The 26,584-nt window shown below is 44.2% G+C and overlaps 1 protein-coding gene across 30 annotated transcripts in view; it reads right to left on the bottom strand.

The window, feature by feature from the left end:
* pip5k1ba (phosphatidylinositol-4-phosphate 5-kinase, type I, beta a) overlaps positions 1-26,584 on the bottom strand; it is a 178,008-nt gene that overhangs the window by 12,484 nt on the left and 138,940 nt on the right. For 27 of the 30 annotated variants that reach the window (XM_078213975.1, XM_078213990.1, XM_078213980.1 and 24 more), the window contains 4 exons: positions 26,304-26,388; positions 23,243-23,401; positions 15,408-15,552; positions 1,716-1,833 (listed from right to left, as the gene is read on the bottom strand). In XM_078213975.1, coding sequence (XP_078070101.1) covers positions 1,716-1,833; positions 15,408-15,552; positions 23,243-23,401; positions 26,304-26,388 — 507 coding nt within the window. The remainder of the gene's footprint in view (positions 1-1,715; positions 1,834-15,407; positions 15,553-23,242; positions 23,402-26,303; positions 26,389-26,584) is intronic. The other 3 variants (XM_078213976.1, XM_078213981.1, XM_078213998.1) reach the window with 1 other exon arrangement.

The raw sequence follows: 26,584 nt of genomic DNA, 5'->3' as shown, positions 1-26,584 counted from the left end.
TCTGGCACCTGTTCGAGTACACAGAGGGTGAATTTAGCATGGACAATGCACCTAACCAGCACATCTTTTGGACTGTGGGAGGAAACCAGAGCACCCGGAGAAAACCCACGCAGACACAGGGAGAACGTGCAGACTCCACACAGACAGTGACCCAAGCCGGAAATCGAACCCAGGTCCGTAAGACCATAAGACATAAGAGCAGAATTAGGCCACTCGGCCCATGGAGTCTGCACCGCCATTCAATCATGGCTGATATTTTTCTCACCTCCATTCTTCTGCCTTTTCCCCATAACCCCTGATTCCTAGGTCCCTGGCACCATGAGACATCACTGTGCCATTGTGCTGTACAATACGGTTATCATCCAGCATACTTCTGACAGTACTTTGAAAGATGCACAACAAATACTAATTTCCATACAAACTCCATTACTGGGTATGAGTGCTGTGTGTGTCAAGCTTCGGTTCAGTGAGTTAGACTCTTCTCTGAGCCAGAAGGTCACAGGATCAGAGACTGGAGTGCATAATTTAGTCCAAAACTTCTAGTGCAGTACTGAAACAGTACTGAAACAGTACTGAAACAGTACTGAAACAGTACAGCACTCTCCGTGGTGCCATCTTTTGGATGGAATACTAAACTGAGGCCTCTTTGTCCTGTTCAGGTGAATGTTAAATGATCTCATTGGCACCATCTCAGAAGAATAGGGGAATTGTTCATGGTGCCCTGGCCAATATTTATTCTTCGACCATCACTGATACAAGCTGTATCTCAATGCCGCTCATGGGATCTTGCTGTGCTTTCTACATTTCAACAGTGGCTATAATTCAGACATGCTTTGGGGCAGCCTGAGATTGCTAAAGGTGCTACGTAAATGCACGCTCTATTTCTAGTCATACACAATTTTCTTTTAATCTGGTTAGTGATGAATAAGACTGAGTTTGGTCTGTTTACAGAACAATAGCAAGCAGCCGTTTACTCTCCAGTCTGCGTTCGGCACTTGCTTTGTGTTAAGGCTGTTGAACGCTCAGTAAAAAAATAATTTTACAGGATAACACGTTGCATCCAAAGGTCATTTGGAATTGATGAGCCTTCAAAACAGACACAGTACAACGTAAAGTGAAATAAAATCAAAGGAGACCAGAGCTGCACTAAACTTTTTACAGGCTCATTTTCAACTCATCCTGAATTTTTCACATTTGTGGATTAAAAAAAAAACTTTTGACACTGTATTTAACCATAAGTTGTGTCCCCCACCCCTCCCAACCCTCCCCCCCCAAATTCACCATCTGCCTCACAAGCTGGGCCAGGATGCGCAGGGGCATTAGTAGCGAGTTGCTAAAGTGCCCACATTGGCACCGATCCAAAATTGTTAGATTCTTTTGCCAAATTAACAGCAAAGGACATCTCCTCAAATTGATCCAATCATCTTTTAGTTCAGCTTTCATAATTAAATCATTCATAAACAGGAGGAAACTAAACAGTGTACATGCCATTTACCTTAATTAGTATTTCGTAAAGAAATATTGTTTGATTAAATAACAAATTCAGTGATTTTCAACAAGCCACTGATCAATCTGAATTAAAAAGAAAAATACTTTTAATAATTGTCAGGGTTGCATTTGTGATTCAATCACATGATTGTAATAGAGCAGTTGTAACAGTAAAGAAGCCACCTGACTGGCTGGTGAATACATCGACCCTGTGAATAGGTACTTACCAAGTGAATGTCGAATTCTGAATCGTCATCGTTTTCCATCTCTAGTGTGCTTTGCTCCAATGTTAGACAGATTGCGCTGTCTTCCAAAGTGACGGTGGAGCTAGTCGGATTCTCTTCCCTGAAATTGCAATTTAAGAAATAATTAATAAAGGAAATTTACCAAGAACATCTCTTCGTGGTACGTATGTTAGGCAAAGGATTTTTAAAAAACATATGTAATAAACCAATTGCATTTGATGTTGAATGAATATCAGTGTTGGATCACAGCAGGACGGAGATGCAATCACCATCTGAAGCCTGTAAGTTTAGGTTTATTTATTAGTGTCACAAGGAGGCTTACATTAACACTGCAATGAAGTTACTGTGAAAATCCCTGAGTCGCCACACTCCGGCACCTGTTCGGGTACAAAGAGGGAGAATTTAGCATGGCCAATGCACCTATCCAGCACGTCTTTCGGAAACCGGAGCACCCCGGAGGAAACCCACGCAGACACGGGGAGAATGTGCAAACTCCGCACAGACAGTGACCCAAGCCGGGAATTGAACCCAGGTTCCTGGCGCAGTGAGGCAGCAGTGCTCAACACTGAGAGAAATGTCAGGAATGGGATATCTGAGTATCTGGGAAAGTGAGAAAGGGTAAGAGTGGAGGTAGGTTTTAAATGCAAAAAAAATTAAGTCAAAATATTTTCCAACGCAGGAGATTATATTGGGGATGAGGATGAGAAACAATTCAATTTAAAAATCTCAAGCAAAATAAGTGGGATACTGGTGTATATTAGTAAGATATACACCTGTATCCCACTTATGTTGTTTGAGATTTTTTAAAAATAGTTTTTTGTTGTTTTTTTAAAAACAGACATAACTAATATTTCCACTTAAATATAGGGTACATCAGGTTAAAACCTGGAATATGTGAATTTAAATAGGACTGTGTTTAAATGAGGTAGGCACAGTAAGAAGTCTCACAACACCAGGTTGAAGTCCAACAGGTTTATTTGGTAGCACAAGCTTGCGGAGCACTGTCCTTCATCAGGTGAGGAAGCAGATGAAGGAGCAGCGCTCCGAAAGCTCATGCTACCAAATAAACCTGTTAGACTTTAACCTGGTGTGCTGACACTTCTTACTGTGCCCACCCCAGTCCAATGTCAGCAACTCCACATCATAAATGAGCTGCGTTAGGCCAGAAACCTGGTAAGGAAAAAAAGACATGTACAACCCTTAACATATCTACTCACTGGGAAAGACTCCAATTATGCACTAAGGATAACAACAATACGGGCAGATTCTCCAGTCCCGCTGCAGTGAGCGTAGATTTGGCTGAGTGCCAAATTCTCCATTCCCGCTGGCAGCCGGGCATGAACGGCCAGAGAATTCCAGCCTGTAATTTAACAGGAGTAAAGGGAACTTCCACAACACTCACACTGAGGTGCAACAACAGCATTCAAACTGTGTTTGTTACTTCATGATGATGATGATATACATTCCCCAAGAGTCCAACCACTGCAAATTGCTGCTATTGAAATTTGCTGATTTGCAACAAATTAGCTAACACTAGATGGGGGAATTTGATGCAAAATGCCCGGCTGCACACATTTTTAAAAGCAATTATTGGATGTGTTGCCATGGAAGATGGTGGTACAGAAATTGCATCGTGGATGGCAGTGGAAATACATTCATTGCGGGTGGCTTCCTTAGGCCACTTCCTCAGCCACCAACTACACCTGGTTGGTGAGGATTTTCCATATCGATGAGCTCTCCTCTTGTACGACCAACACAAGGATCACACAGCCACTCTTTCACTCTCGAGTCTTTAATTCAAAGCCAACACAAAAAAAAACCCCAAAAAGAATCGCATCACTTGCTCATTTCAGGAAGCCTTCGACGGTTTTTGAAACGCCGTGAATAGCTCTTCGTCCAAGTGGGAACACAAGATTTTGTTCGAAACTAGTCTTCTTTATCTCTCAACTGAATGGGCGAGTCTGCAAACTCTACCACTTCATTACTCTCTCCAAGTAGCGAACACTGAAACCCAACAGACGATCCTTTGTAGCAGTGCAGCTGTTGCTTTGCAAACAAACACAGCATCGGGAATTTCTCTTTGGTATCAATACCAAATTAATGCCAACTTGAGTGTGTAATTGTAAGTCACGAGCAAATAGATACAATGGGGAATTACCACTGCAAATCGGAAAGGAGTTACTATGACCTGGTAAATGTAACGACGAGCGGAAAAATGGAATGGGGGGGGGGGGGGGGTGGGGGAGCTTACAAACCCTTTTAGGATTGATTTTGCAAAGAAGTTACGGTATTCATATGTAAAATATCATCTCCAACAAAAGACGTACACATATTCAACCGGTGCCACATCAATTTTTAACAGGATGTCAAAGTGCTTTGTTTCTCAGCTGTTCTTTTGAACGAAAGAGTTTGAGATTGTTCCGGTGTTCAAGAAGGCGGAAACCTCCTGAAAGTGGTGTGGAATGCTTCGAGAACATTTCCCTCAAATAACCCACATAGAACAAATTCCCAAATGAAAAAGAGTGGTTTAACCTTCTATTAAAATCTTCATGCTTTAAGGAATAAGCAACTATTAAGACAGCAGTTTCTTAAAGATAAAACATAACTTAAAGGGAATCAAACAGTGATGTTCTTTCCTCAAGAACACAGTGAATTAGGATTAAAGAGAGGAGCATCACTATTTACTGTGACATTTTGTATCTTTGCCCCATCCCAAGTCAACAGTTACAAATACTGTGGCTACAAGATGTCAGAGGCTGGGAATTCTGCAGGAACTCACCTCCTGACTCTCCAAAGCATGTCTGCTATCTATAAGAATCTGGTAAACTGGTTGCGGCAACAATAATCTCTCCCTCAAAGTCAACAAAATGAAGGAGATTGTCATCGAATTGTCTACATCAACGGGGACGAAGTAGAAAGGGTCGAGAGCTTCAAGTTGTTAGGTGTCCAGATCACCAACAACCTGTCCTGGTCCTCCCATGCCGACACTATAGTTAAGAAAGCCCACCAACACCTCTACTTTCTCAGAAGACTAAGGAAAATTGGCATGTCAGCCACAACTCTCACCAACTTTTACAGATGCACTATAGAAAGCATTCTTCCTGGTTGTATCACAGCTTGGTATGGCTCCTGCTCTGCCCAAGACCGCAAGAAACTACAAAAGGTTGTGAATATAGCCCAATCCATCACGCAAACCAGCCTTCCATCCATTGACTCTGTCTACACTTCCCACTGCCTCGGCAAAGCAGCCAGCATAATTAAGGACCCCACACACCCCGGACATTCTCTCTTCCACCTCCTTCCGTCGGGAAAAAGATACAAAAGTCTGAGGTCACGTACCAACCGACTCAAGAGCAACTTCTTCCCTGCTGCTGTCAGACTTTTGAATGGACCTACCTTGCATCAAGTCTTCCTCTACACCCTATCTATGATTGTAACACTACATTCTGCACCCTCTCCTTTTCTTCTCTATGAACGGTATGTTTTGTCTGTGTAGCGCGCAAGAAACAATACTTTTCACTGTATGTTAATACATGTGTCAATAATAAATCAAATCAAATCACGGCACAAGTAAGGAGTGTGATGGAACACTCTTTAGTTGCCTGAATGAGTGCAGTTCCAATAACACTCAAAAGGCTCCACACCATTCAGAACTAAGCAGCCCCGCTTGATTGTCACCCCATCCAACACTTTGAATGTTCTTGTCCTCCACCACTGATGTACAGTTGCAGTGTGTGTAACATCTACAAGATGCAGTGCAGCAACTCGCCAAGGCTCCTTCAACAGCACCTTCCCATCCCACAACATCTACTACCTGGAAGGACAGGAAGAGCAAACACATGAGGAGACCATCAAGTGCAAGTTCCCCTCCAATCACTCCCCATCCTGCGTTGGATATATATTGACGTTCCTTCGCTGTCGCTGGGTCCAATTGTGGAACTCCCTCCCTAACAGCACTGTGGGCGTACCTACACCACATAGACTGCAGTGGGTCAAGAAGGCAGCTCATCACTACCTTCTGAGGGGCAACTAGGGATTGGCACAGAATGCTGGTCTAGGCAGCGACACCCAGATTCCATGAACAAATGAATAAAACTGGCATAATAGAAATGGACAGACTTCAGAAAGTAGATATATTTTTATTGGTAAAGAGAGAGAATTCAGTTGGTAGAGGTAGCAGATATAAAATGACACAGCACTGAAGGCCATTCAGCCCATCGTGCTTGTGGCAGATATGTCTGGAGATTAGCATTGACTTTACATTAAAGCATGAAAACATGACAGATAGTTTAACATTGGAAGGTGACGGAAATGTTGGCACTTCAGATGTGTTGAGGCATGGAGCATGACTCAAAATTCATGATGCAGGAAGGTAGGTTAGTGTGCACTGCAGACACCAGCCATGCACACAACTTTCAGTAAACTCAAGACGTTTTGGAGCCAGAAATATTCCTGCTACACCAACCCTCCTGTGGTGGAAGACGGCTGCTCCCACAGTGCTGGGATAGGTGACAAGACCTGGAGATGTCAAGTCTTGGCTCAGCATCTCATCAATTACTAATTTGCCTGGGGGGGATCTAGAGCTGGAGGAACTTCCATCTGTACCAAACCTTCCTTCAGGGAAGCAATTCTGGCATCCTGACCTCACCTATACAAGACTCAATACCCACACTAATGAGGTTGACTCTTAACAGCCCTCTGAAATTGCCTAGCAAGCCACTCACATATTGCGTAGGGTAGGACAAGAATTGTTGGCCAGCGATGCCCAAATCCCGTAAATGAATAAAACAAAAAATAAAAGCTCTTCCAGCTGACGTTGAAGAGGGGGATTTTCCTAGCCGGATATTTCCCTGTTTCCAATCACTCTACTGCCTAGTGCACTTGAAGACCCAGTCTGAACCCATTGTGCAGTTAGCTTGAGCAATGAAGGGGGGTTGGAGATAGCTGGGGGGAATCTAGGCCCTCTTGATTGGAGCAGAAGTTGGGTAATGCTTAAGTGCTGTTTTGTCCATGCCACAATTCTCAGCCTTACTATGTTGGATGACGCCACTGGTGGAATTAGTATGTGTCCTGACCCTGCAGTACCCCTACATGCTTATACATTCATAGAATCCCTACAGTGCAGAAGGAGGCCATTTGGCCCACCACAATCTCACCCAGCCCCTATCCCTGTAGCCCCATGTATTTACCCTGCTAATCCCTCTGACACTAAGGGGCAATTTATCATGGTCGATCAACCTAAGCAGCGCTTCTTTGGACTGTGGGAGGAAGCCGGAGCACCCGGAGGAAACCCACGCAGACATAGGGAGAACATGCAAACTCCACACAGACAGTGACCCAGGGCTGGAATTAAACCCAGGTCCCTGGTGCTGTGAGACAGCAGCGCTAACCACTGTGCCACCGTGCCGCCCTGAAGAGTGTCCGACACTCTTACTGGGCCCAACAAATGAAACAGGTTCTGGTTTTCTTACAGCAGGGCGGCACGGTAGCACAGTGGTTAGCACTGCTGCTTCACAGCTCCAGGGTCCCGGGTTCGATTCCCGGCTCGGGTCACTGTCTGTGTGGAGTTTGCACATTCTCCTCGTGTCTGCGTGGGTTTCCTCCGGGTGCTCCGGTTTCCTCCCACAGTCCAAAGATGTGCGGGTTAGGTTGATTGGCCAGGTTAAAAAATTGCCCCTTAGAGTCCTGGGATGTGTAGGTTAGAGGAATTAGCGGGTAAAATATATGTGGGGGTAGGGCCTGGGTGGGATTGTGGTCGGTGCAGACTCGATGGGCCAAATGGCCTCCTTCTGCACTGTATGATTTCTATGATTCTATGATTTCTAGCAGCTGGTGGTGGAGTGATTGGCCACTGTAAGGACACTTGCCTTCCAGGAAAGAGGTTACTTTTGTCCTTAATCGTGTGTTCTTCTGTCGAGCCTAGGAACGTAGCCACATGAATTTGCCACTCAACCCCTCCATCCAATGTGTTCCGCCATTCAACTAGAACAAGGCCAATCAGTATCTTTCCTTTGATCTATCTGTCTAGGTTCAATCCTCCTTCACAAGTATCTATCAGTCTGAGTTTCACATTGTCAAGTGACCTAAGCAACAGAGCTTCTTGGGGAAGAGAGTTTCTGATTTTCATTATCTACCTATGGGGGATCCTGTAGCTCCTCAACCCTGCCCTTTAACAGCTCTCTGATGCCCCAGTGGTGGTAACATTGGCACACACAACTTATTTAAATAATCTAACGTCTAGAATCCTGACTGCATTAAGGTGCTGAAATATCACTGTTCCACGGCGGAATTGTGAACTTTCAGCCTCTCTATCAAATGGAGTGGGGCCTTTTACTAAACAAAAAGACACTGTACAGATGCCAGTTTCTCCAGCTGGCGTGCCAACACTTAGAGAACAGTTGCTTTGTACTGAATGGAGTTGCAATCTTCGTTGCTATGAAAAGTCCGGAGGTCATGAGGGATCCTATATAAATGCTGCCCTTTCTTACCTCCACAAAGTGGAGGAGATCTGTAGGGGAATTCCAAGTGGGAAACCCTTATTGACATTACTACCACAGAAGGGGATAAAAATGATACCAAAGCTTTGGTCACAAAGGGCTTAATGACAACGGGGAGAAAGGTTTCAGCAATGGCACTGGAGCGTGGCACTCTGCGATGATCATATTTTCATAGGGGTCTTAGCACCCAACATCTCTGAATGCTTCCTTTTCCCATTCATATAAAGTGGCATGGGCGACACAGTGGCACAATGGTTAGCACTGCTGCCTCGCATCGCTAGGGACCCAGGTTCAATTCCTGGCTTGGGTCACTGTCTGTGTGGAGTTTGCACGTTCTCCGTGTCTGCGTGGGTTTCCTCCGGGTGCCCCAGTTTCCTCCCACAGTCTGAAAGACGTGCTGGTTAGCTGCATTGGCCGTGCTAAATTCTCCCTCTGTGTACCCGAACAGGCGCCGGAGTGTGGCAACTGGGGGATTTTCACAGTAACTTCATTGCAGTGTTAATGTAAGCCTTGTGACACTCATAAATTAAACTTAAAAAAACAAGTGGGGACAAAATGGCTGAGAATGGTATATAACACAACATGCATGATTGGTATACAACATGCATGATTGGGCTACAACATGCATGATTGGGCTACAACATGCATGATTGGGCTACAACATGCATGATTGGCATCTTGATGTTATGACGTCTTCATTTGCATACATTTGGCTTGAGCTGATGGATCCTGCTTCCAGCAATTAAAATCTCAATTAGAAAATTGGGGCACATTGAGGCCGGGTAGGGTTCTGTCCTAACGGCCTTCTGACTAATTGTCTGATCAGCAATGCCTCACTTTATGCTCAAATATTGGGTCTTCTCAAACGTACCAGTGTTGCAATAGAGGCAAAATGCTTCAAAATGTTATGCCAAGATTGCAAGTGAAACAAATCCATCTTTATTTGTCTTTTAAATGCTTTCTTCCCCTGAAGTGAGCAAAAACATTGGAGATTTAATTTGAGGATTAACCCACATGAGCATTCCTCAACCATTTCATAGACCGCAACAAAGAAGCTGTCAACAAAAGTTTATTGTAATTAAAAATGGCACTTTGTCTCCAAAGCAAGGAAACTCAGTCATGTTCCCAAAGGTAGGTAGTGAAACAAGGTATAGTAAAGTGAACCAGACCCAGATAGTTATCCAGATTACTCAATTAATTATGTTAATAGATACATTTTTAAAATGCTGGAATCAGTACTACCCGATTGGTGTAAAAATCCATCTGATGCAACACAACCCGATTGGATGCTAAACTTCCAGGAAGGGAGCTCGCAATCATGTAGGCAACAAATACTAGCCTTCTTGTGAATGAATAAAACCAATAACTTGTGGGCAGCACAGTGGCACGGGTTCAATTCCCGGCTTGGGTCACTGTCTGTGTGGAGTTTGCATGTTCTCCCCGTGTCTGCGTGGGTTTCCTCGGGCTGCTCTGGTTTCCGCCCACTGTCCAAAGATGTGAGGGTTCGGTGGATTGGCCGTGGTAAATTGACCCTAGTGTCAAGGGAATAAGCAGGGTAAATTTGTGAGGTTATGGGAATGGGTCCTGGGTGGGATTGTGGTTGGTACAGACTTGATGGGCCTAATGGCTTCCTTCTGTACAGTAGGGATTCTACATAGCACCTTTAATACAGGAAAACATCCCAAAGCTTTCCCCCAGAGCTTCATTAGGTAAAACTCACCTTGGGGCTAGAGGAGGAGGCGATCTAAAGGGGACAGATTTGAAGGAATGTAGAGTTCCTGGAAGGCACAGATAGGGTTGACAGTCAGAATCTTTTTCCCCAGAGTTGAAATGTCTAATATTAGGGGGCATGCACTTAAGCTGAGAGGGGGAAAGTTCAAAGGAGATGTGAGGGGCACATTTTTTTTTACACAGAGTGGTAGGTGTCTGGAACGCACTGCCACAGGTGGTGGAGGGAGATATGACAGAGGTGTTTAAAGGGCTTTTAGATAAGCACATGAATATGCAAGGATGAGAGGGATATAGACCAAGAGCAGGATTAGTTTAATTTGGGGTGATGTTCAACACAACATCATGGGCCGAAGGGTCTGGTCCTGTGCTGTATTGTTCTATGTTATAGGGCTGAAGGAGGTTACAGACATAGGGAGGGGTGACAGTACAATGGAGGAATATGAATAAGAAAACAAAAATTTAAAAATTGAAGCATAGCTGAACTGGGAACCAATGTTGGTCAGTGAATAAAGACTGAAGGATGAATGGGACTTGGCACAAAGGTAATGGATATGCAGTAACCTCCTGTGGGATAGATCATTCCAACCTTTGAGGCATGACTTACAGTTTTAGTTTACCCAGGTTCTCCCCTCTCAAAGTAAAAATATATCCTTTAAATCAAAGGAATAGCATCACACAATCCCTTTATTGCCAAATGTAGCAACAGGGCCACGTCACTTGCTTCTGAATGTGGGCACCACTGGCAAGACCAACATTTATTGCGTGCTCTCTCGTTGCCCGAATGGGCTGCTGGACCATTCCAGGGGACAGTGAAGAGTTGGGACTGAAAGTGCATTGAGGCCCAATGATATAAGATTGTAGCTAGATTTTGTAAAGAAAAGCAAAACACAGTGGAAACAAACAGAGTACATTTGGTTTTCCGGGCTTTACTCTTGCTTTGCAAAGACAGCTGTTCTTCATCCTTCCATTCACACCTCCTCTAGACACATCTTTTGTTTCTCTGTTTGTTCCATTATCACTCCCTTGGCTTTACACCACAACTCTTTCATCATTTAATCTCTCTGTCCCATCACAGACTTTCCCTTTTGTTCTTTCCACCCTCCCCCCCGTTGCACCTCATTAGAACCTAGGACATCTCTAACTTTCCCAGTTCTGATGAAAGGTCATCAACTTGAAAAGTGGACTCTGTTTCTCTCTTTGCCGATGCTGCCTGGCTTATTGAGTATTCATCCCACCTGAAGAAGGGGCTTGGAGCTCCGAAAGCTTGTGTGGCTTTTGCTACCAAATAAACCTGTTGGACTTTAACCTGGTGTTGTTAAACTTCTTACTGTGTTTACCCCAGTCCAACGCCGGCATCTCCACATTATTGAGTATTTCCAGCATTTTCTGTTCTTATATTCAAACAAAAAGTGAATTTGTAACTCTCAAATCATTAAAGGTGGAACATAAACTCCCATTCTCTGTATTAGTCTGGTCATGCAGCTACTACGTCACCGTACCCTTTTGTGTCATCATCTCTTCTAAGTTATAAGAAGCCCATCTTGAAAGTTGGGAGAGAAACTTTTAAGTGCATTCAACCTTGAATTCCCTTTAATGATGGGAATGTTCATAACATAATGATGCCTTTTAAAGTTTATTATTGTCACAAGTAGGTTTACATTAACAGTGCAATGAAGTCACTGTGAAAATCCCCCAGTTGCCACACTCTGGCACCTGTTCGGGTACACTGAGGGAGAATTTAGCATGGCCAATGCACCAAACCAGCACATCTTTCGGACTGTGGGAGGAAACCAGAGCACCCGGAGGAAACCCACGCAGACACTGGGGGGGGGGGGAGAGAGAGAGAGAGAGAGAGAGAGAGAGAGGGCGGGGGGGGGGGAGAGAGAATTGTGCTGACTCCGCACAGTCACCCAAGCTGGGAATCGAACCCGGGTCCCTGGCACTGTGAGGCAGCAGAACTAACTACTGTGTCACCCATTTGTGAAGATTCGTGTTTTCAAAAGAAAAAAAATCAGAATCACACAACAACAACAACTTGCACTGAAACAGTTCCTTTAATGCAGTCAAACATCCCAAATAGCTTCACAGGAGCAATCCTCAGACACAATTTGACACCAAACCGTATGAGATATTAGGACAGGTGACTAAAAGTTTCATCAGAGTGCTAGGTTTTAAAGAGTGTCATATAAGACTACACTGGTACCCAAGTAATCAGGGCAAGCAATGGTGTATGTCCTTTCTGAGTTGTGCAGAGTCCGAAGCGGGATAATAGTATTGGAAATTGGGTCACAAATCAGCGTGATTTCAGTGAATTATAGAATAGGCTTGAGGGGCTGAATAAACTCTTCCTGTTCCCACTGATCCTAATTGGATAAGTCCTAACTTTCTCTGGTGACTTTAGCAGGTCTCAATGGGAAGTACCACAACTTCACCCTGTCGTGTGTGTGTGAATGCTGAGCCGATTGGCGAGGTACTGGAGCCTTGAGGAGGAGCAGGACAATTCAGACAGCAACTTGCTGAATTTCTGAGCTTAGCTGCACACAGGAAGTTGCTGCCCAAATTGCTCCTTGCTAACTGTGAGCTTCACTGCTAACCTTAAATGCGTTTTTGTCAAATTCTCTCAATGGACTTGAATTGCAAAAAGAAAAAGAAAATTGGGTCCCTGCAGTCTGGGTTAAACCTAGAGTATCAAGACATCAAGCAATTAGATTTTTAAAATGCAGAACATAACTTCTGGTGGCTGTTTCCCCGTTAACACTGAATGAAGTAACCTAGAACATTTGCATAATTAGTACAAAAGCCTTGAAATTTAAATGGTTTTTAATTTTAAATAAAAGTCCTGGAGAGCAACCATAAAGGAATATAACAGAACAGACACTTAATCATAAAACAAATAGTTACTGAAGAATTCTGAACACAGTTGTAAAAAGCTTATACCGTATGTGCAAAACACTTTCACCCGTAAGGATAATACATTAAAAGTCAATTAATACTCACATTTCTCTTTTTAAAAAAAAAACTGTTCAATGTCTGACAGTTGGAGTCTGTTTATGAACTAATTGATTTGAGGAACTTTAATTAATTACCCATTTTGACGGCTTCGTAAACTGAATTTTTGAATGCTGGAAATTTGGCAAAGGAGTGCTGGTGAATCCCAGTTTTAACTGTCATTCAAGCTTCTTCCACTTCAGAAAGAAGAATGATAAAATATAAATTGCTCTCCAGCGTTTATTAGCTGTCTGCTCAACCATCTTGACTTGATAGTATCCATCCTGGAGTGATGGGAAGAGTGGGAAAGCTTTGATATAATGATATATCTGCTGGATTTCCTCTATGCAAGAATGGAGGGTGCTAATTCTTTATGTTTGATGCTAACAAGACATTGATGAATATTCGCCCAGCATTAGGACTGGGATTAGAAGATGGAAGAGTCCCATATCCACCTTCTTCGTTTGCTGATATGGTGCCTATTGGAGATCAAACCCAACAACTGAGTCAACACCAAACCCTGAAGGAGAGTCTACCATTGGTGGAAAATTAATTACCATTCAAATTTCCTACTTTTCCATTGCACTTAATCACATTTCCAACTTTATAATTTCTTCAACCTTCCATCACGAACCCACCCTTTGTGGTCTGCAGGTTTTCTCCCCCATATTGTACTAAAGGAAGTTGAAATTCAAGTATCCTTGCTCCGGTGAGTGTAAAGTTAACTGATGTTAGATAAAAGCTCGAGTCGGCAAGAAGCAAGTCACAAACGTCTCGCGGCTTGCGGACCCAGGGCAACAATACACAACAGAGTTGGTTCACATGATTTCCAGAGTTCAAGGAATTCCAGCTCCTTCAAAGGAAGGGAAGGAAACACTTGGAGGCTGGATTCTTCAGCTTGCTCTCTGGACTTTAGCAGACAGGTTGCTCCATCCCAGGTAATCCTGGATTACCTTCCATATAAATGGGAGTTCCCAATCTTCCCCAGACAGTGTGTGGTTCAAGATTTTGAGAGCCTGCTTCGATCAGGATTTGGGCTGATTGATTCAGGATGGTTGGGTCCCATCCAGTGGTTAGCAGATACGTTCTAGAGTAGACTAGTCTTTTCTTTGTCCTTCTCCCCCTCCATCATTCTGTTTCTTGTGACAATCTGTGCCCAATTCTTCACACCTGAAGAATCGCAGGTGTGTTTTGTATTACTCGGATCGGTGCCCAAGCCAGTGCCAGCTCCAATTGAAATGCTCATGTCGATAATCATAACATGCCTTCCATATAGCACTGAGGCCTCGGAGTGGAGTGAATCTCCCCCTGCGATACCATAATACATGCCTTAATCCTAACCTGTGATCAACAACACAGATTGTGCCTCTGTGACTTTACATATCCCACACCAAACACTACTGTAGGACCTGGCCAAGTGAATAATTAGATTCTAAATGAAGAGCACTTTTATGCAACCACGATAACCAGTGCTCTAATCAGAGATGTATTTGCTATATTCAAAACTAGGTTTCAGAAGTGAAAGAATGGAGTTAAACCACTGTGTCACCCAGTGTCTTAGTGCTCAATATCACAGAGCTGAGAAGCTGTATCACAGTCCCTGTAGCTTCACTTGTGCTAACCTGGATTATCAGTATGCAGAGCCTGGATAGTAAATGTGCCATATTCTTTAAAACATAAATGCATTTGGCAAGTAAGCACAAAGCACGCTATGGGTTGTGAAATTAGCATTATGCACTTCCTCAATAAGTGACTTGTCAATGTTATAAGCAACCCAGCAGTTCCAATATAATTCACAACATTGTGCAGCATCTTACATATTGTCTATTGGTGTTTGCCAGTGCTCCAAATTAAGTTCAAAAGAAAAAAGCTACAAGGCACAGAATACAGGCCATTGCCAAACTAAACCTGTTTTCTGGGGAGAGAAACATTATTAACAATGCAGAATGCAAGTCCTGAAAAGTTCTTGTTGATATAGTTAACATGTAAATTATTGACTTTCAGGTTCTTACGAGAGCACAACATCTCCAAGGGCACTTCCAGAACAATGAAATACACTTTACACTTCTCAATTGCTGCCAACTTTCAATCTCAAGGGAGTAGGAATGACAGACGTAACAAAGCCAGGGATAAAATGTAGCGATCTGCTTCCTATTCCCTTATCAGCAAGAGGGAAGAATATATCACAGCATTAAATATATTCTCCGCAAAGTTTTATATCAATTTGGTGTTTCGAAGCATGTATGATAATCCACATCTCTAACAAAGCCAAAATTGATCCATATTAAACCATCTGGTTCTATTTGTACAGACACATTGGTGAAAATACTCTAAACCAACCCAACATTTGCGGGTTCAACATCAAAGCAACACTAGGAAATTTTGTTTCAATACTTTACGATCTGTAGAGTTCAATCCTCAAGAGCAGGAATACTCAACAAAGTAATAGGAGCCATACTTGTGTGAAGAGTTTGCAGTTCCTTCAGACGGAGTCTGTTCATTCATAAATAATGACGTTGACGAAAGTGTTGTTGCTAAGGAGGCCGCTTCAAATAGAGACGTCGTGCTGGGGAGCAGATCCGGTCGTCTGCGATACCCTATCGCTGCAACAAAGAAAATAAAAGGTCCAATTTACTCTAAAGATTTCAAAAAAGTAGAAAAGACTATTAAAATATCAATGAGCCTGATGTTGCATGAACTTGTTTCAAATAAGTCTCTGTAACCTCCTCCACCTCTCCCCATCTCTGTAACAATCTCTATCTTGCACCCCTCCCCGTCTCTGTAACCGCCTCCATCCCTCCCCGTCTCTGTAACCGCCTCCACCTCTCCCCGTCTCTGTAACTGCCTCCACCTCTCCCCGTCTCTGTAACCGCCTCCAGCTCCTAAGATCCTCCAAGATCTCTACCATCCTCCACCGTTGGTGTCTTGTGCATTCACAATTTCCTTCCCTCCTCCAATAGCGAGTGTACCTTCAGCTGCCGAAACCTCAAGCTCTGGAATTCCCTCCTTAAACCTCACTCTCCTTAATGCTCCTTAAAATCAACCAAAGATCCTTAGATACTTAAGATTTTCAGAAGACATTTGATAAGATGCTTCATCAAAGATTATTGCGGAAAGTGAAAGCTCACGGTGTAGTGGATAACATACTGGCATTAACTGAAGATTGGCTGGCTAACAGGAAACGAAGAGTAGGCATAAATGGGTCTTTTTCTGGTTGGCAGTGTTATGTATGTTGGGGCCTGGGTATGGAGTGATCTGCCCAGGGACCACCCTTAGAGGGCAGTGCATAGAACCCCTACAGTGCAGAAGGAGGCCATTTGGCCCATCGAGACCGTACCGACAACAATCCCACCCAGGTTCTATTCCTGTAACCTCACATATTTACCCTGCAAATCCCACTGACACTAGGGTCAATTTAGCATGGCCAATCAACCTAACCCACACATCTTTGGACAGTGGGAGGAAACCGGATCACCCGAAGGAAACCCACACAGACACAGGGAGAATGTGCAAATTCCACACTGAGGCCGAAATTGAACGTGGGTCCCTGGCGCTGTGAGGCAGCAGTGCTAACCACTGTGCCACCGTGCCACTGTGCCACCCCATGGAGTGTGGAGCGAGTAAGACTACAATAAATATCCGTGTTCCCTGGCGCCAGTCTGTGGAGTGAGCTCTTGATATTCACCTCAGTAGTAAAGAACTTAACAGGCAGGATGTGATAAGTGTGTGCCATGGGGGATCAGTGCTGGAACCTCAACTGTTTACAATTTAGATGAATGATTCGGATGAAGGAACTGATGGGTATCATTGCTAAATTTGCTGATGACAGAAGCAGGAAAGTGAATCCAGAAGAGGACATAAAGAGGCTACCAAAGGGAAATCTAGGTTAAGTGAGTGAGCAAAGATCTGGCAAATGGAATATAATGTGGAAATATGCATAATTTTCCATTTTGGCAGGATCAATGAGAAAGAAGCACATTATCTAAATGGTGAGAAATTGCAGTGCTCTAAGATGCAGAGGGATCTGGGTGCCCTAGCGCATGAATCACAAAAGGTTAGCATGCAGGTCCACCGGCCCACCTTGGTTCCACATCCCTTGCCAAATAAAAATCCATCAATCTCAGTTCTAAAAATTTCCAGTTGATCCCAAGCCTCAACATTATTTTTTAGGGAGTGTGTTCTAGATTTTCACTACTGCTTGATCGAAGAGCGGTGGTCCTCTGGGAAATTAAAGGGGAGGCAATGGCCTAGTGGTATCATCACTGGACTAGTAATCCAGAAACTCAGTTGATGTTCTGGGGACTTGGGTTCGAATCCTACCACGGCAGATGGTGGAATTTGAATTCAATTTTGAGGGCGGCATAGTGGTTAGCACTGCTGCCTCACAGCGCAGGGACCCAGGTTCAATTCCGGCCTCGGGTCACCGTCTGTGTGGAGTCTGCACTTTCTCCCCTGTCTGTGTGGGTTTCCTCCGGTGTCCTCCCACACTCCAAAGATGTGCGGGTAAGGTTGATTGGCCATGCTAAGTATCAGGGGATTAGCAGGGTAAATAGGTGGGGTTATGGGAATAGGGCTTGGGTGGGATTGTGGTCGGTGCAAACTCGATGGGTCAAATGGCCTCCTTCTGCACTGTAGGGATTCTATGGATAAAGCTTTGTGGATTATGTTATAGGTTTGGCAGGTTAACGCAGAGGGTTGCAGGAGAATGGATACTCTGGCCCAGGTGAAACAACTGCATCTTCTGTCTGAAGAACGGATGGATGTTTTAAGAATATATGAATAGGATAAGAATAGAGGGATATGGTCCCCGGAAGGATAGGGGGTTTTAGTTAAGTTGGGCAGCATGGTCGGTGCAGGCTTGGAGGGCCCTAGGGCCTGTTCCTGTGCTGTAATGTTCTTTGAATTGGAACTGTGGGGGAGACGATAGGTGCAGTGGGAGTAGTTCTGGATTCGTACACAGACATAATCTGCTGAATGGTGTCCAAACACACCCAGCAGTTGCGACTGTGCCATCTGGATCCTTTTAACGAACAAGCTTTCAAAAAGGCAGCACAACTAATTTTAATTGCACGATGACACAGTACAAGCGTGCACCGAAATAGCAACGGTAAAATAAAAATAAATGTCTATTATTTAAGGCACATCTGCTGACCAAGGTCTTTCAAATGTAGTTTGTCATCAAATCTTTAGTGTGCAGAGGAGACAGACTGAAAGCAAATCAGCAAAAGAGTGAGAGGCAGCATGAGGAGTGGAGAGAATGACGCAGCGAGTTGTTGTGATGTGGAATGTGCTGCCTGAAATGATAGTGGAAGCAGATTCAGTAATCACTTTCAAAAGACAAATTAAATAGGAAGAATTGGGAGGTTTTTGGGGCTTGAGCAGGAGGCATCGGGACTAATTGGATTCATAGAGTTACATTTTCCCTCTAATTGTAAAGGTCCAATGCCCAACAACATGGGAGAGTTCTTTCACACCCACTTTTCCATCTGGCCTCCTGAAAAATTAGGAGAAGGGATTTTCCCCTCTGGAAGAAAGCCAATGGATTTTTGGCTGCCTCTTCCTGCCAAGGGCAGAGCTTGAGAATCCTAACCTAATTTCAGTTTGAGGTCAATATTACACACACTCGGCCACGTACAGCTTCTGGCCTCACCCAATACCATGGAAATCTTTGATAAGACTTAGCTCATTTACAAGCTCAGAGAGATTACATGCAAGTGTTCAAACAGAAAATGTTTACAGGCAAATGGCTTAAAGAGGTTACATGTCCTAGAATGCCCTGTTGTCAGAAAAAGAAAATCATTCGTACAGGGCTATTCCATGTAGGATAGTTCCAAGCATATTCAATGTTTAAATGAACAAAGGGAATTTTGATTTAAAAGCTCATAGAATATTTTGAGACAAGGCTTGCCATGTTCCCAGAAAAGGAAATTTCGAATCTAAATTCTGTTTGCGAAGAAAATTAAATAGTCAACACCTTCCATTTACAAGGGGAGAGAAGCTGCATATAGAACATAGAACAGTACAGCACAGAACAGGCCCTTCGGCCCACGATGTTGTGCCGAGCTTTATCTGAAACCAAGATCAAATTATCCCACTCCCTATCACCCTGGTGTGCTCCATGTGCCTATCCAATAACCGCTTAAATGTTCCTAAAGTGTCTGACTCCACTATCACTGCAGGCAGTCCATTCCACACCCCAACCACTCTCTGCGTAAAGAACCTACCTCTGATATCCTTCCCATTTCTCTCACCATGAACCCTATAGTTATGCCCCCTTGTAATAGAACATAGAACATTACAGCGCAGAACAGGCCCTTCGGCCCACGATGTTGCACCGACCAGTTAAAAAAAAACTGTGACCCTCCAACCTAAACCAATTTCTTTTCGTCCATGAACCTATCTACGGATCTCTTAAACGCCCCCAAACTAGGCGCATTTACTACTGATGCTGGCAGGGCATTCCAATCCCTCACCACCCTCTGGGTAAAGAACCTACCCCTGACATCGGTTCTATAACTACCCCCCCTCAATTTAAAGCCATGCCCCCTCGTGCTGGATTTCTCCATCAGAGGAAAAAGGCTATCACTATCCACCCTATCTAAACCTCTAATCATCTTATATGTTTCAATAAGATCCCCTCTTAGCCGCCGCCTTTCCAGCGAAAACAATCCCAAATCCCTCAGCCTCTCCTCATAGGATCTCCCCTCCATACCAGGCAACATCCTGGTAAACCTCCTCTGCACCCTCTCCAAAGCCTCCACATCCTTCCTGTAATGTGGGGACCAGAACTGCACACAGTACTCCAAGTGCGGCCGCACCAGAGTTGTGTACAGTTGCAACATAACGCCACGACTCCTAAATTCAATCCCCCTACCAATAAACGCCAAGACACCATATGCCTTCTTAACAACCCTATCTACTTGATTCCCAACCTTCAGGGATCTATGCACACATACACCTAGATCCCTCTGCTCCTCCACACTACTCAAAGTCCTCCCGTTAGCCCTATACTCAACACATCTGTTATTCCTACCAAAGTGAATTACCTCACACTTCTCCGCATTAAACTCCATCCGCCACCTCTCGGCCCAACTTTGCAACCTGTCTAAGTCTTCCTGCAAACTACGACACCCTTCCTCACTGTCTACCACACCACCGACTTTGGTGTCATCAGCAAATTTGCTAATCCACCCAACTATACCCTCATCCAGATCATTAATAAATATTACAAACAGCAGTGGCCCCAAAACAGATCCCTGAGGTACACCACTTGTAACCGCACTCCATGATGAATATTTACTATCAACCACCACCCTCTGTTTCCTATCCGCTAGCCAATTCCTGATCCAATTTCCTAGATCACCCCCAATCCCATACATCTGCATTTTCTGCAGAAGCCTACCATGGTGAACCTTATCAAACGCCTTACTAAAATCCATATATACCACGTCCACTGCCTTGCCCCCATCCACCTCCTTGGTCACTTTCTCAAAAAACTCAATAAGGTTAGTAAGGCACGACCTACCTGCCACAAAACCATGCTGACTATCACCTATCAATTCATTACTCTCCAAATAACTATAAATCCTATCCCTTATAATTTTTTCCAACATCTTGCCGACAACAGAAGTGAGACTCACCGGTCTATAATTCCCGGGGAAGTCTCTGTTCCCCTTCTTAAACAATGGGACAACATTCGCTAACCTCCAATCTTCTGGTACTATACCAGAGGCCAACGACGACCTGAAGATCAGAGCCAGAGGCTCTGCAATCACTTCTCTTGCCTCCCAGAGAATCCTTGGATAAATCCCATCCGGACCAGGGGATTTATCTATTTTCAGACCCTCCAGAATATCCTGCACATCCTCCTTATCAACTGTAATACTGTCTATTCTACTCCCTTGCAACCCAGTGTCCTCCTCAGCTATATTCATGTCCCCTTGCGTGAACACCGAAGAGAAATATTGGTTCAATGCTTCACCAATCTCCTCCGGTTCCACACATAACTTCCCTCTGCCATCTATAACTGGCCCTAAACTTGCCCTAACCAACCTTCTGTTCTTGACATACCTATAGAACGCCTTAGGATTCTCTTTAACCCTATCCGCCAAAGTCTTCTCATGTCCCCTTTTAGCCCTTCTAAGCTCGCTCTTCAACTCCCTCTTAGCCAATCTAAAGCTTTCTAGTGCACTACCCGAGTGCTCACGTCTCATCCGAACATAAGCCTCCTTTTTCTTAATAGCTCCATCCACCCGAGGAAATAGTCTTTGAACGTTCACTCTATCTATCCCCTTCATCATTTTATACACCTCTATTAAGTCTCCTCCTCCGCTCCAGAGAGAACAGCCCTAGCTCCCTCAACCTTTCCTCATAAGACCTACCCTCCAAACCAGGCAGCATCCTGGTAAATCTCCTCTGCAATCTTTCCAGCGCTTCCACATCCTTCTTATAGTGAGGTGACCAGAACTGCACACAATATTCCAAATGTGGTCTCACCAAGGTCCTGTACAGTTGCAGCATAACCCCACGGCTCTTAAACTCCAACCCCCTGTTAATAAAAGCTAACACACTATAGGCCTTCGTGGGCCGAAGGGCCTGTTCTGTGCTGTACTGTTCTATGTTCTACTATAGGCCTTCTTCACAGCTCTATCTACTTGAGTGGCAACCTTCAGAGATCTGTGGATATGGACCCCAAGATCTCTCTGTTCCTCCACAGTCTTCAGAACCCTACCTTTGACCCTGTAATCCACATTTAAATTTGTCCTACCAAAATGAATCACCTCACATTTGTCAGGGTTAGACTCCATCTGCCATTTTTCAGCCCAGCTTTGCATCCTATCTATGTCTCTTTGCAGTCTACAACAGCCCTCCACCTCATCCACTGCTCCACCAATCTTGGTGTCATCAGCAAATTTACTGATCCACCCTTCAGCCCCCTCCTCTAAGTCATTAATAAAAATCACAAAGAGCAGAGGACCAAGCACTGATCCCCGTGGCACTCTGCTAGCAACCTGCCTCCAGTCCGAGAATTTTCCATCCACCACCACCCTCTGTCTTCGATCAGATAGCCAGTTACCTATCCAATCAGCCAACTTTCCCTCTATCCCACACCTCCTCACTTTCATCATAAGCCGACCATGGGGGACCTTATCAAACGCCTCACTAAAATCCATGTATATGACATCAACTGCCCTACCTTCATCAACCTTTATCAGTCTTAGAGCCCCCAATAACAAATATTGGGCCGTAACTTCCCAGTGTCAGATTGGCAGGGGGTAGGGGTACCCTAAAGATGCACTGGGGAATCCCTCTCTGAACTTCTCAGGTAAGCACTTGTCCAGAACAATTGTCCAGAAGCACCCTGACCTCATAGGACACCTTCCCCCTCCCAACGCGATTGGATATCACCACCCCCATCCCCCCCCAAACCCGCCTGACTTAATCCCCAACCCAGTTGGAACACCCCTGATTTGACATCCCTCAACCCTTGGAATCTTCCCTCTTAATCACCCCCCACTGTTTTCCTTAGACACTAACCATCCCCCTGGCCTTTCATTTTCAATCGGTCCGTTGGACTTTTACTTTTAAACTGCTTTACGGAAGCCAGTGCATTAAAAGAAAAGGGGGCATAACATCATAGAGGTTTACAGCATGGAAACAGGCCCTTCAGCCCAACTTGTCCATGCCGTCCTTTTTTTTTTAAACCACTAAGCTAGTCAGAATTGCCCGCATTTGGCCCACATCCCTCTATACCCATCTTACCCATGTAGCTGTCTGAATACTTTTTAACAGAAAAAATTGGACCCACCTCTATTACTACCTCTGGCAGCTTGTTCCAGGCACTTCCCACCCTCTGTGTGAAAAAAATTGCCCCTCTGAACACTTTTCTATCTCTCCCCTCTCACCTTAAACCTATGCCCTCGAGTTTTAGACTCCCCTACCTTTCGGAAAAGATATTGACTATCTAGCTGATCTATGCCCCTCATTATTTTATAGCCCTCTATAAGATCACCCCTCAGCCCCTTATGCTCCAGACAAAAAAGTCCCAGTCGATCCAGCCTCTCCTTATAACTCAAACCATCATGGTCTCGTTCATGCCAAATCTCTTAGACTTTGACACTGGGTTTTGGAGACAGCTACGCTGCCTGGATTTCACCCCGAGATTGAACGAGACAGGCATGGGAGAAACTTGGTGCAAATAAGTGGATACAGAATGGCAATGTGACACGGATTGTTATTCTGAGGAAGTTACCACCCCACATCACTAACTTAAACACAACCGCCATGCATCACCTTCTCCATCAAGGCTACAATAACTCCTGGTTCCAGATAGCAGCTCATTCTTGCTCTCAGTCGCATCCAGTATCGGTCCAGAGGACATAACCTCCTGTCCTATGTATTTAATAGCTGGAATGGAGTTACGAGCTTTCTTCGAAGGAGACGGCCGCAAAGCTGTGGAAGTGAAAACAGGACAACTCAACAATTCCATTTGAAAGACAACTTAAAATACATAAATTAATCCCACAATATGGCAGCACTGAATACTTTCCTCTTGGAGAGGAGGCAGCAGTTGGTTCTCATTGCTTTAAAGTTTATTTATTAGTGTCACAAGTAGGCTTACATTAACACTGCAATGAAGTTACTGAGAAAATCCCCTAGTCGGCACACTCCAGTGTCTGTTCGGGTAACACTGAGGGAGAATTTATTATGTTAGGTTGAATGGTAAATTATCCCTTAGGTGTCTCATTATGTGTTGGTTAGGGAATTAGTGGGGTAAATACAAAGAGTTATGGGGATGGTGAGGGGGGGCTGGACAAGATGCTCTGATGGAGATTCAGTGCAGGCTTGATGGGCCAAATGGCCTCCTTCTGCACTGTCGGGATTCTATGATTCTAGACTTGCTGGTCCAAATGGCCTGATTCTGTGCTGCGTGTTTCAATTCACACTGTCTGGAACTGTGTATCCATATTCGGGGCAAATCTACTTCGAAGACTACAGCTTCCTCAAGTTATTTATTTAGTGAGATAAAGCCAACTTGATCCTTTCTTTTAAACTGTAATGTATTCCCCACACTCCTCCCAGGTTGCAAGGACCAGACCGCATTCCCTGATGTCGGCCAGGTCTCATCAATTGATACAAATACTCATTATCATCGTTCTTTCGGCAGTGAAGGGGATCCACTTATCACCTGCCTCCATTTCCCCTTCTTTTTCATGTAGAAGTGCCCAGTTACAGCTCTTCAGTTACCCCAGAGATATGGAGCTCACTAAAACAGTGAACAAACCATGGCTGTGCACTTGCATTCTCAACATCAAGCGTTGAAAGAAGATTTTGTTGTGCCAACAGACAAACCTAAACAAAGCCAGTCTGAAATCCAGTCAGTCCATCATTCAGCTGTCTGTATCGGAGGGGGAGGGCATTCAGTTCGATCATGACTGATCTGTACCCTCACTCCATTAACTTGTCAATCATAGAATCCGTACAGTGCAGGAGGAGGCCATTTGGCCCATCGAGTCTGCACTGACCACAATCCCACCCAGGCCCTATCCCCATAACCTCATGCATTTACCCTGACTAGTACCCGACACTAAGGGGCAATTTTAGCATGGCCAATCCATGTAACCTGCACATCTTTGGACAGTGGGAGGAAACCCACACAGACACAAGCAGAACGTGCAGACTCCATATAGTGACCCAAGCCGGGAATTGAACCCGGGTCCCTGGAGCTCTGAGGCTGCAGTGCTAACCACTGTGCTGCCCTCTAGATTCTATAACCATGGTCCAACAGATATCTCTCCATCTCACTGTTCAGAATTGAGTACCTCAGCAATGGGGCTACATTAACACCTTAGGAACAGCTACATAGAAAGGCAGCGTTTCTAAGATATACTTCATTATTCAAAGTTATCAGGATATTGATTTGCATGATCAACCATGATCAAAATGAATGGTGGAGCAGGCACGAAGGGCTGAATGGCCTACTCTTGGTCTATTTTCCATGTTTCTATGATGCATGAGTTTGATTGGTGATGTTGTGTTCTCTAATCAAACTTAAAGCCCTTATGGAAAGCTATCCAATAGCTAAATGCGGAATGTATTTTGATTTATTGTTATCACATTGTATTGGGATATAGTGAAAAGTATTGTTTCTTGCGTGTTATACAGGCAAAGCATACCGTTCATAGAGTACATAGGGGAGAAGGAAAGGAGAGGGTACAGAATATAGTGTTACAGTCATAGCTAGTTAACACATATTAAGTACACAGCATGCCTGGTCTTCTTTTTGTTCACAGTACCAGGATGCCAACTCCAGTCCTGCAATTCTACAGCCCTGTGAACCCTCGATTAAACCCACTGAATGGCAACTTCTTTCAAAATAAAAACATTCTGTTGAAAAACTTGTGTAGCGATGGGAGAAGCTGGGATAATTCTCCTTACAACAGGGAATGAGAGATTTGATGGAAGTGTTCAAAATTATCAAGGGTTTAGATTGAATAAGTAAGGAGAAACTCTTGAGGTTGGCAGGAGGGTCGGTAGCCATAGATTTAAGGTACAAAATAAAAGCAAAAAGTGCCGGAAAAGCTCAGCCAATCTGGGAGCATCGGCAGAGAGTGACAGAGAGAACGGTTCAAGTCCAATACGTCTCTTCTTCAGAACATTATCCCTCTCTCCACTCGCACTATCTGTACCTGTAAAGACTTGGTTACCTGAAAAGGTTCACATTCCAACTCACATTGAAACCCACCTCTCCACTCACCTGAAGGGGCAGCGCTCCGAAAGCGCGTGATTCCAAATAAACCTGTTAGACTTTAACCTGGTGTTGTGAGACTTCTCAAGAGACTTCTTGTGAAGTCTCACAATTCTAAAGAATATGATATTAGAGCCAAGTTCCAACTCTGAAGAGTCACATTGGACTCAAATCATTAACCTGCATTTCTCTCTCCACAGATGCTGCCTGACCTGCTGAGATTTTCCAGCACTTTGTTTTTCTTTCAGATCTCCAGCATCTGTAGTATTTTGGTTTTATTTTACGGATTTAAGGTAAGTAACCAGAGGAAAAATAAGAAGAACTTGTTTTTACAGAGTGACGTATGATGATCCAGACTGTGAAAGGCTGGTGGAAGCGGTATGGATAAGTAGCTGAAAAGCTAGAACTTCCATGTCTATGAGGAAGGAAAAGAGTGGGACCAACTGGATAGCTCTTTCACAGAGCTAACACAGCCATGATGGGCCAAATGGCCTCCTCCTGCGGTGGCTGGTTCTATAACAACGCATGCAAGTACATTCAGTACTTGTCAGGATATTGAAACAGGGAAGACAACAGCGAAACATCAAATATTTTCCTGATACTCACACAAGGTCTTCTTAAATACTCGACTACTCATGAACTTCAAAAACCGATCAGCGTAGAATCCTGGTCTGTGGACTGACACAGAGTCCTGTGGAAAGATAAAAGAGATTTGTAAATAATGAAGCCCCACCACAATATGGCTCAGTGAGGCTGTCCCCAGAAACTGTGGCAAACGAATGGATTGCATGGGGCTCCAAGTAGATGTTGGCCAGTTCTATCTTCCTTGACATTTGCTTAGGGATGTTCTATCAGGGGGGCAAATTGCACAAAGTCACTTCTTGCAG

Source organism: Mustelus asterias, chromosome 6, assembly GCF_964213995.1.
Source record: "Mustelus asterias chromosome 6, sMusAst1.hap1.1, whole genome shotgun sequence".
NCBI lineage: Eukaryota > Metazoa > Chordata > Chondrichthyes > Carcharhiniformes > Triakidae > Mustelus > Mustelus asterias.
The sequence above is the reverse complement of the archived record's forward strand: the minus strand, read 5'-3'. Positions and strand labels throughout refer to the sequence as shown.